We start from the raw sequence: 11912 nt of genomic DNA on the forward strand, positions 1-11912 counted from the left end.
TGAGATGCCCACAAGTGTGAATTATTTCAGTCTTCATTACAAGCCAATTTTACGTCATTCTAGTAGGTTTATTACTTCATTCTGATATGTAATACCTTGAAACTACAATATATTTTTACTTACTTCTTGCAGGTTTTGAAATGATTCAACACATGCTTCATTCAAATTCATCGAACTGAGATTTTACTTTATTCACTTTAAAAAATACAATCCATTCCAGTAGGTTTATTACTTAATTCAACAACGTTATTACTTCATTGGACAATGTTTTTACTTCATTCATTCATTCAGTAGAACTTCAAATGTTTCTACACATACTTTATTCAAATTGTTTATTACATCATTCCATTTGTTTATTACACCATTCAATTAGGCTATCACTTCATTTGTTGTCATAGCTGGAATTTTAAGACTGTCACAGCGTCGACGGGATGACCTTGATGTCTTCGTCGCCGACTCATGCCGAGAGAACGAATGAGACAAGGCCAATCACGGCGCCAGTGTACGCGAAGTCGATTCACAGTAGTGGCCAAAGACCGTTGTGGCGGCGGTGATAGACATTGCAGAGAGAAAGAACGGTACGCCACTGCGGAAATAGAATGAAGTAAAAACCTACTGGAATAAAGTAATATATTTTGAAATGAAGTTAAAATTGTCTTGTGATGAAGTAAAATAGGCTTGTGATAAAGGCGAAAATAATTTATACATCTGTGTATCTCATGTATAAAAAACTAGATCTAAAAACCTTAATTTGGTCTATTTATGTAATTTTGCAATAAAGAGTGGGTTTGTATATTATGAGGCTAAGTCATCCATAGAATAAATATAAGTAGGGAGTCTAAGTCAATGCAATATCCCCTATAAATATATAAATAGTGAAAGCAGTAAAGCAATACACAGAATAACAGAAATGTCCATCCTCACAATTTTGATGCTCCTTCTTATTTTTACAGCAACAGAAGCTCAAAGAAGATCCTCCAACATCACCTTAGGCTCTTCCATCACTCCCTCCTCCAACTCCTCCTGGCTTTCCCCCTCCGGCGTCTACGCCTTCGGATTCTTCCCCCAACAGGTCAATGGCTACGCTGTCGGCATCTTTCTTCCTGACAAAACCGTCGTCTGGACAGCAAATAGGGACAACAATCCAACCGTCCCTGACGACGTCGTCTCCCTGCTACTATCTACCGACAGCATGCTAATATTGCGCCGGAGGCAAGGCCCAGATGTTGAGGTCATCAACCCCTCCACAACCATCGCGTCGGCATCAATGCTCGACAATGGCAACTTTGTTCTCTATGATTCCGAGTCCAGAATCATCTGGCAGAGCTTTGACCACCCGACCAACACCCTCCTCCCCGGCCAGCGCCTCCTGCCGGGGAATGAGCTCTTCTCCAGCGCCTCAGAGACCGACTACGGGAGAGGGATTTTCAGGCTGAAGATGCAGACCGATGGAAACCTCGTGCAGTATCCTATCAACACACAAGACATATCAGCTTATGCTTACTATTCAACACGCACATCCGGAGAAGGTGGCAACGTCTCTCTCAACCTCGACAGCGACGGCAGCCTTTATCTTTTCAACGGTAGCTTGCCTCTGCAGACTCTATCTGATGGTGGATTCCCTACGCAGGGGTCAATCAATTTCATGAGGCTCGACGTCGGAGGAATCTTCCGCATCTACTCTCTCTCTCTCAGTGATCTCACCATGACCAGGAGATGGACCTCCTTGAACGATGAGTGTCTTCCCCAAGGTTTCTGCGGAGTGAACGCCTTCTGTACTCTGATGGATAATGCACCGGAATGTCGGTGTCTTCCCGGTTTTGTCTACGTTCAGTCCGGCAACAACACAGCTGGCTGTTCTAGAAACTTCCTAGCGCAGGGCTGTACCAAAATTGACTATAGATTGAAATACGATATGAGAAGAGTCGAAAACACCGAATGGGAGGGTAACGCGTATGAGGTTTTTCGTATGATGAGTGAAGAAGAGTGCAGCAAAGCATGCCTCAATGACTGCAACTGCGAAGCAGCTTTCTTTACAGGCAGCCAATGCAGAAAACAGAGGCTTCCATTAAGATTCGGTAGAAGGACTACAGGAAGCTCAAACATAGCTCTCATTCGCGTCGGTACAACCATGGAGCCCAACGTGGGAGGTAGTTCCAATCATAAAAGCATTATCAAGAAAGAGCGGCGTGTAGACATCCTAATCATCGGCATTGTGCTTATGTCAATAGGCGTCTTGGCCTTGTTAATTTCTGTGATCTTCGCTCACAAGAAGCGGAAGAGCTACAATAAGATCAGTATCGAAGATGGAGCTAACTTTGTGGAGGGCATTTCGCTGAAAGTGTTCACATTCGAACATTTGTCCGAAGCAACAAATGGCTTTAAGGAAGAGCTGGGGAGAGGAGCGTCCGGTACAGTGTTCAAAGGGTTTCTGCAGAATGGCCAGAAAATGGTGGCGGTGAAGAGGTTGGAGAAGGAATTCGCACAAGGAGAGATAGAGTTCCAGACAGAGCTGAAGACGATTGGGAAGATGTATCACAAGAACCTAGTCCGGCTCCTAGGTTACTGCCTCGAAGGAGACCACAAACTGCTGGTGTTTGAGTACATGAGCAACGGATCCCTCGCTGACATACTTTTCAATAAAGAGAAACAGCCAAGCTGGGAGGAACGGATGGATATCACTCGTAACATATCTAGAGGGATATTGTATCTGCACGAAGAGTGCGAGACGCAGATAATTCACTGCGATATAAAGCCTCAGAACATACTCATGGACGGGAACTGGTGCGCTAAGATATCGGATTTTGGGCTGGCGAAGCTCTTAAAACAAGATCAGACTAATACGTATACAGGGATAAGAGGCACTAAGGGCTATGTTGCACCAGAGTGGTTCCAAAAGCAGGCGATCACGGTGAAAGCAGATGTATATAGCTTTGGAGTGATGCTGTTGGAGATCATATGCTGTAGGAAGTGTGTTGATTGGAGCAGAAGTGAGGATGAGGCGATTCTTGAGGAATGGGTTTACGACTGTTATGCAACGGGGAAGATTGGGAGTATGGTGGGAGATGAGATGGTGGAGGAGAGGAAAGTGGAGAGGATGGTGAAGATAGGGATATGGTGTGTGCAATATGATCCGTCGTTGCGTCCAACAATGAAGAAAGTTCTGCTAATGTTGGAGGGAACTGTCGAGATTCCCATACCTCCAAATCCTTCTTCTTTCTTAAGTTCAGTCTAGCTTGATTTGCTGTACGAGTGTGCTCCAATGTTTGTTTTTTCTTTTACTTTGTAATAATGTCATGTACCTTGCTTGTCTTCATTTTTATCATAATCCAAACCATATCACGATAAAAAAAGATGGGATATGAGAAGCTATGTAAAACAAGATAAGAAATACGGGCTTCTTGTCAAGATATGCAAAGATAATAGTATTTTTTTTATTGTTTGATAGAATTTAAATTATCTAAATTTGTATAGTATGTTAAATAACATGACTTAACTTGACAAATTGATGGGTTACATAAATATTGTTAAAGTTATAATTTTGGTAAGATTAGGGAGGGCTATGTCTTATATTGGGCTTTAAGTTAAGCTTAACTGTGATATCAAACAATTAAAAGTATATAAATTATAAGCACATTGTAAAAAAATGTACGCATAAGAAAACTTACTATACAATTTTGATTAACCCAATCAAGAGTCATTCTCAATGTGGATCCAATATTATTAATTTTAGCCCAACATTGAATAAAATAGTGCTTAGATTTATATTGCTCAATCCATTTTAAATGAACAAAAGTAAGGTGCAATACTTAGTTAAAAAAAAGCAAAACACATCATTAAGTCCTTATACTTTGATTGTTTATTTCAATAAGTCCTTATATAATTTTTTTTTATTTTTGTAAGTACTTATACTTTTATATTCGATATATTACAATCCTTACTTAACGGAACCGTTAACTTTTTCATTATAAAATAACACATCATATGCTAATTATTTAAATATATTCCACGAAATATCATATTGAAAAATATGAATATAACATAAATATAAAAAAAAAGATAAAAACAAAACAAAAAAAACTAAAGAATTCCAAATCGTTAAAAGAAATTTGTTGTTTGATTATTTGAAGTTCGAATATTAATTTATATTTGGTTCTGATACGATTATTATTATTATTATTATTATTATTATTATTATTATTTAGTTAGTTAATTATGGATTTGCATATGTTATCCATATCTTTTGTCTTGCTCATTAAGTTAGTATCCCTATTATAAATAGGACTATTGTTATTCTCATTATTCAATCAATGAAATCATAATTATTTGTCTTTTATCTTTATCTAGTTTTCCGTTTAGAATTTTCGATTGTCGACAGAGCACGGTTTCTCTGCGACTTTCTTTATCTTTTTCACTTGATAAGGGTTTTTCCCTTACTACCAGCAGCCGCAGCCGACGTATGGGCCTGCTCCGTACTTTTTGCCGCAACCCCATCACCAAAATCCTAACACTTATGGGTACCCGCCTGCGTCGCCTCGACAGCTACAACCGGTTCGAACCCGACTCCCGACCTGCTGGGACCCACCGCAAGAGTGGCAGCCCTCCGCTTGGGAACAACCCGCTCCATACCCCGACCAGCTTGATTGGCAGAAGGCATATCAGCCTTACACTCAGCCCCCACACGCGGACCGTCAGCCCTATGCGTGGCCGCAACCGCCGAGCCATCACCTTCGACACTACGACCTCCCTCTGCCTGAGCAGCCTTACCACCAAGGAGCACCGCAGCAGCAAAGCACATCATCGTCTATTGAGCTGCCGCCCTACCATGCCGCACCAAGACCTTGGCAGCCCTTGCAACCGCTGCAGATGACAACCCCATTATTTATCGCAAGCATCCGAAGACTTGCAACTGAATTCAATAGCGGCAACGTTGGAATATATCCTCGCTTGGCATGCCCGACTCGAGACCCGATTGGTTGAGCATGAGCGCAGGGTAGCAGCAACACTCCCTCCGTTGTGCCCAGTACCTGACCCACCCGACGGACCCCCGCTGTACGCCGCTGCACAGTCGCCTTACACAGCCCCGGTCTACATAACTCCACCGAACTCTCATCAATTCAGCCACCAAAACTGGCAACAAATGGTGCAGCCCTCCTATCCACCGGCGAATTCGACACGGCAAGTTCGATCACACCCTCCGCCCCAACATCTACGGCCAAATTCCTGGTATCCACCGCCACCATAACCGCCTACATATGATCATCCGCTCCCTCCCGGCTGACCGCCCCCGCCACTGCAACGTCCATTAGAATTTGATGACATGATTTCTGATTTTGCAACTATCGGTGATGGAAAGAGTCAATCCGTATATTACCCTAATGATTATTGGGAGTCTGATGAATATGAAGACGATGTTGATGTTAGCTATATGAGAAGTGACGATGAGAAGGGGGCAGGACATAGGAGTATTCCAGCCACTCAACCAAGAAATTGTCCTGGGCAGCCGGAACACCTCCTGTCGCAACCAAATGCGCCGGCTGACCGAACGTTGCATCCACCACCAGGGCAGCCCTCCTGCCCAACAACAACAACAATGTCTGTTGTCCCGCCTCCCCCAGTCGCGATCTCTCCGCCGTGCAGCCCTGATATCTGTGGAATTAGATTAAATGAGTCGGATAACAAATGGAACTTGGATGGGAGCTTGAATGTTTCGGTTGTAATCTCGGGAGTTGCTGATTTGGACGAGTCAGAGAGTAAAGCTGAAGGTCAAGTCATCAACTTCAAGAAGCCAAAGTCGACTATGGCATATGATCGTTTCTTGCTATACACCTTAACTTTGAAAACATGGGATATATATTCACTTGAGTTATATGAACCTCAGTTTGTAGATTTGATTGCTTTATCAGATATTACGACTAAGTGTGTTAGTGATTTGGATAGGCATAATTCACCATTCATTCTCGATTTACCCGTTCCGGTTGCGAAGTTGTACGAAGGGAGAAATTCACTTGTTCTATGCCCATTTGATACTGGAGGGTATGCCTCGCAAAGCTTCTGTAATCTCATCGTTGCTTCTTGATTTTCACCTTGAGGACAAGGTGATTTTCAATCGCGGGGGAGTTGATACGATTATTATTATTATTATTATTATTATTATTATTATTTAGTTAGTTAATTATGGATTTGCATATGTTATTCATATCTTTTGTCTTGCTCATTAAGTTAGTATCCCTATTATAAATAGGACTATTGTTATTCTCATTATTCAATCAATGAAATCATAATTATTTGTCTTTTATCTTTATCTAGTTTTCCGTTTAGAATTTTCGATTGTCGACAGAGCACGGTTTCTCTGCGACTTTCTTTATCTTTTTCACTTGATAAGGGTTTTTCCCTTATCAGGTTCCAATGATATATTTGAGAGCCGACGAAGCCGGCGGCGCCGGTGACAAGGACGGAGAAGCCGTGGGGGCGGTGGATCTGGGCAGAGGAGCAGATAACGGATCTTTTTTTATATATATTTATGTTATGTTCATATTTTCCAACTAGAATATTAGGTGGAATATATTGAAATATTTATGTTATGGTGTGTTATTTTATAACAGAAAAGTTAACAATTATGTCAAATAAGGATTGAAATATATCGAATATAAAAGTACAAAGACTTACTAAAACGAAAAAATTGTATAAAAACCTATTGAAATAAACAATCAAAGTACAATGACTTAAGAACGTGTTTTGCCTTAAAAAAAACAGCACGTCGGATTCAATCAACTATGCCGACAGAAAAAAGATTCAAAGGCTGATATATATGGTCCATGAGGCAACCTTTCCACTCTTACATTAATCCATGCACATTCATGTGAAGACTATATATCATACACAGTCATTATATGTGCTGAAATTTACTATGACCATATATTCATGGATTTAATAGCAAGTTTAAAGTACACACACTACAAAAAACTCGCCCATTTAGTGACGGAAATTTCCGTCACTTATCATCAAATTTCCGACACTAATCAATGTTAGTGACAGAATACAATCGAAATGAAGCCGTAATTAAAAAGTTTGTTAATAAAAAATTTTGGTGACTGATTTGTTCGTCACAAAACCGATTGGATACTGCATTCGAATGTCCTAATTAGTGACGGACTACGGCGTCACTAAAACTCTGCTACCCAGTCTCATGTTAATGAGAATAGTATGTCACTGATTAGAGACCGACACGTCTCCATCACTAAATCTTTGTTGCAAATTTACACGTTAGTGACGGATTAGGCCGTCACTAATCTGAAATTTGGATCATATTTTTTAGTTTAATAAATATTTCACCTAAATATAAGAAAAACCTAAAATCAATAACCAATAAAATTAAATACAAAAATAAACATTAAATACAAAAATTATGATTAATAGGCATAAATGTTACTCCCTCCGTCCCACAAGCATATACACTCTTTCTTTTTTAGTCCGTCCCACAAAAATAAGCACTTTCTAAATTTGGAAACTCTTTTCTCTAATGAGGTGTGACTCATTCTCCACTAACAATACTGTATTTATTTTTTGCCTCTAGTTCTCTCTTACTTTACCAATTTTGCATTAAAACTCGTGCCGAACCCAAAGTGCATATTCTTTAGGCGCGGAGGGAGTAATAGTTAAAACAAGCAGCAAAAGTATGAAATGTATAATTGCATTATGTTAGGGCATCCACAGTGGGGTGGATAATAGTCCGCCCGATGCATCGGACGGACCATCGTCTGCCACTGTGGGTATGCGGACGATGGCACATCCATCGTCCGCGCCCTATAGATTGTCCACGGACGATACGCGTTTGACATCGCATCGTCCACACTATCGTCCTCCCCACTGTGGGCGAGGCGGACGATAGCGTGGGCGATGCGACGCGTTTACATTTTTTTTTATTTTTTTAATTCGAATTTATATATATATATATATATATATATATATATATATATATATACCCCACACCCTCTTTTCATTTTCACACTTCCATTTTTACATTTCCACTCTCAAATTACATTATAAAATGAATTCCGGTGATTACCCAAGTCCAAATAGTCCGATGTTTGGGGGTGGTGCACGGTGGCCGGGTACAGACTCTGAATATCGGCCATTCGACTCCAACACCCAATACGATCTCGATTTCAGTACGGATTCGTACGGGCTATCAGATATGGAGCCGCCTCCCACCCGCGCCCCAACCCCACCCCGCCGCTCCTCCGCCGCCCTTGGCTCCGCCACCAGAAAGAAGTGGAACATGCACCGGGCCCAGAAGTTGCCCCCTCAGGAGAATAATGAAGAGTTCGCCCCAGGGAGGACAAACTACAACCCGGATGAAACCCTCGTCTTGGCGAGGTGTTGGATAGATATTTCTGAGGACCCGGTGTTTGCCAACAACCAAAGGCAAATCGCGTACTGGGATAATCAAAGTATATCATGATTCAGGACGTGAAATATGTTCTCCAGAGATAGTAATCTCCACTTATCACAATTTTATCCTTTGTTTTCTTTTCTTTTTCTCAGTTATCTTTGTTTATGTACAGTAGCAACTGCTAAGAGCATCCGCAACGGTGGCGCCATAACCCGCGTCCGTCCGCGCCGCTGACACGGACGTGTCTCGCCGCCGCTGGCAAGCGAGCAGGCGACGTGGCGGCACGCGATTGGGCATCGGCATAGCCGTTGCCTTTGAATATTTTTTTTATTTAAAATTCGTTATTTAATTATTAATAATGATAAAAAATAAAAAAAATTATTTTCCAAATCCCAAAAATATTGCCGTTTTTTTGCCCGTTTTTCTGAATTTTTCTGAATTTTTTTTATTTTTTTTCCCCAAAATCATCTATAAATACACACATTCATCATCCATTTATCACTTCAAATCATCTCTCATTCATCTCTCATTCATAATTCTCATACAAACTATCAACACATTCATCCCTCACTCAAAACCTCAAATGGATTTCACCCATCTCATGGCGGAAGCGGAGCGCGAAGAACAAGAATACTACGAACAACATCGTGCCTCTTACGAAGCATATGTCGCGGCGAATACCCCCGCTCCTCCTCCTCAACGAACTAGATCAACTCGCCGCTACATCCATCGTGACCGGGAGGGAGCCCACGAAAGGCTCGTTGTCGACTACTTTGCCGACCAGCCGCGGTTTCCGCCAGATTACTTCAGGCGCCATTTTCGCATGTCAAAGCGCTTGTTTATGCGAATTGTCAACACATTGTCCGCACGTGTTGAATTCTTCCAAACAGGTCCAGATGCAGTCGGCCGGCAAAGTATCACGCCATTGCAGAAGTGTACGTGTGCCATCCGACAACTCGCTACTAGGCAAACGGCTGACATCTTCGACGAGTATTTGCATATCGGTGAGTCCACTGGAATCCTTTGTCTAAAGAATTTTTGCGAGGGCGTTCATTCAGCCTTCGGGGATGAATTCCTTCGGGTACCCATCACCGATGATTGCCAACGGTTGTTTCGTCTTCACGAATCAGTTCATGGCTTTCCCGGAATGCTTGGCAGCATTGACTGCATGCATTGGAGGTGGAAGAATTGTCCGACTGCTTGGAGGGGGCAACACTTAAGCGGTCACAAAGGCGGCGGCCCAACACTTATCCTTGAGGCGGTCGCCGACCACCGCCTATGGATTTGGCATGCATATTTCGGCGTTGCCGGAGCCAACAACGACTTGAACGTGCTCTATTCGTCACCCCTCTTCAATGATGTGATGAATGGTGTAGCACCGGCGATCGACTTCACCGTCAACGGAACTACATACCACATGGGTTACTATCTCGCCGATGGTATATACCCAAGGTGGTCGACTTTCGTGAAAACGCTCAGCAACCCGCACGACCCGAGACGGGTTCTTTTTGCGCAGCGTCAAGAGTCCGCCCGGAAAGACGTCGAAAGAGCCTTCGGGGTCCTTCAAGCCCGATTCAACATTGTGAAGGCCCCCGCTCGGCTGTGGTACGTGAATAATATCGCCGACATCATGTTCACGTGTATTATCTTACACAACATGATTATAGCCGACGAAGGGCCGAGGGCGGCTAGCTTCTACGACGAGGATGAAGCCGGAAGCTCAACAGCGAGGTCTCCCCCACGCCGAGGTGAGCATACGACGGTTGGCCAGAGGATCGAGACAAGGCACACAATGCACGATACCCGAACCCACATTCAGCTACAAGAAGACCTAATCAAACACATGTGGGCGAAATTCGGCAACGAGTAGTGGTTTTTTTTAATTTTTAGTATTTTAATTATGTAATTTTTAATTTTTAGGATTTTAATTATGTCGTTTTTATTTTATTTGTCATTTGTAATATTATTTAGGTTTTTTTTAATAAATTTTAGTATTATGAAAATGTTTTTGTTTAATTGAATTTTAAATTAATTGTGCTCGTCCTTGCGGAAGAGCACATCTGTGGGTGTTGTGCTCTTGCCAGAGAGCAGGCAGAAAAAGTGGGGCCGGGCCAACAACCGTGCCGCTGGCAAGAGCACGGTTGTGGATGCTCTAAGTTTGTTGGGGTACAATATATTTTTGCTTGATTTTTTGACTAGTTTTTTCAACAGATAATGACAACTCTTTTTTTCTACTTATTTTAATCTTTTCTTATCATATATTACAATGCTCAAACTTTCATGCTACAGCTGTAGTTGTTGTAGTTGTCATGTCGTGGGATTGCAGATGTGTAAAATGAGTCTTGCCAGCAGCCTTGATACTACTTTTCTTTGTGGGTTTTGCCAAAATGATTCATCTACATTTGATTAGTTGTAACTTTTTAGGGCTTTTCCTATAGGAAATTATCGATTCTACCTGTCTTAGTCAATATTCAAGAAAGTAGATGTATTAGTTCTTAGATTATAAGTTTTGAAGAGGTCTCCTTTTCAAGAGTAGAAAATGTTAGGTTTTGTATTGCATTGTGACCTTGTCTAAGCTGCTGGTCATACGGTCTTAGTAAGCGTAGAGCTGGTGGTGAACACGGATGAAACTTATATGAAGTTTGATGTGAAATTCCTGAGCATAAAAATAGTGAGTAATGCATGCTAGTATACAGTTTGTGCAGTTGTAGCACATAATAGTTTATTAATGAAAACCTAGGTATGGTTGGTTTCTGTAATTGGATGAAAAAAAGTCACTCTCGACTATAAGCTGATGAGAATTGCTGATTTAATATCTCTTTGACATCGTGTACCATCAGTGTTTCATATATATCTATCTATCTACGAAGGCAACAGGCGGTCTCATATCCATTTTAAGTTTCTCCTTGTGGAGACACAGAAAAATGGAGAATTGTTGAAGCATTAAAGGCACAATGCAACACTAACTGTATCTTCACTTTCCATGTTTGTATCTAGTCTACGAAACAATGAGCTTTGGCAAGAATACTAGGATACAACAATCCAACAACTAATATTTTAATCTTTAATTTACTTATTTTAAAATATATGCACATGATATTATTATATTGATGGAGTAGTAAATGATGAAGGAGATTTTATATTTTAAAGAATATACACATGGCACTATTATATTAGTTGGGTAGCAAATGGTGTAATCAATTAAAAAAATAGTCTGTCACTAACTAAAAAAATACAAAAAAAAAACTAAAAATGCAATCAATTTTTGTGTCGGACTTAATTCTGTCTCTAAACTGAAATTAAAAAAATATAAGAAATATGCTTAGTGACAAAAATGTCTGCCACTAATTAAAAAAGTACAAAAAATAATTTAAAAGAAAAATATTTAGTGTCGGACTTATATCCGTGTCTAAATTGAAATTAAAAAATTCAAAATATATTTAATGACGAAAAGGACTGCCACTAATTAAAAAATCACAAAACATAATAAAAATTAAATAAAATAATTTATTGACGT

General features: G+C 40.8%; 1 protein-coding gene across 1 annotated transcript; it reads left to right on the plus strand.

Moving 5' to 3' along the window:
- Positions 1-910: 910 nt before the first annotated feature.
- Positions 911-3262, plus strand: LOC121764477 (G-type lectin S-receptor-like serine/threonine-protein kinase LECRK3). The gene has a single exon (XM_042160490.1). It carries the CDS (start codon positions 911-913, stop codon positions 3233-3235), a length of 2325 nt encoding a protein of 774 aa, XP_042016424.1. The 3' UTR covers positions 3236-3262.
- Positions 3263-11912: the final 8650 nt, after the last annotated feature.

This window comes from Salvia splendens, chromosome 14 (genome assembly GCF_004379255.2).
Source record: "Salvia splendens isolate huo1 chromosome 14, SspV2, whole genome shotgun sequence".
NCBI classification, from domain to species: Eukaryota; Viridiplantae; Streptophyta; class Magnoliopsida; order Lamiales; family Lamiaceae; genus Salvia; species Salvia splendens.

What these genes read in the sequence shown, in the direction of transcription:
- LOC121764477 (XM_042160490.1), top strand. Translation starts at nt 911, where the DNA reads ATGTCCATCCTCACAATTTTGATGCTCCTTCTTATTTTTACAGCAACA.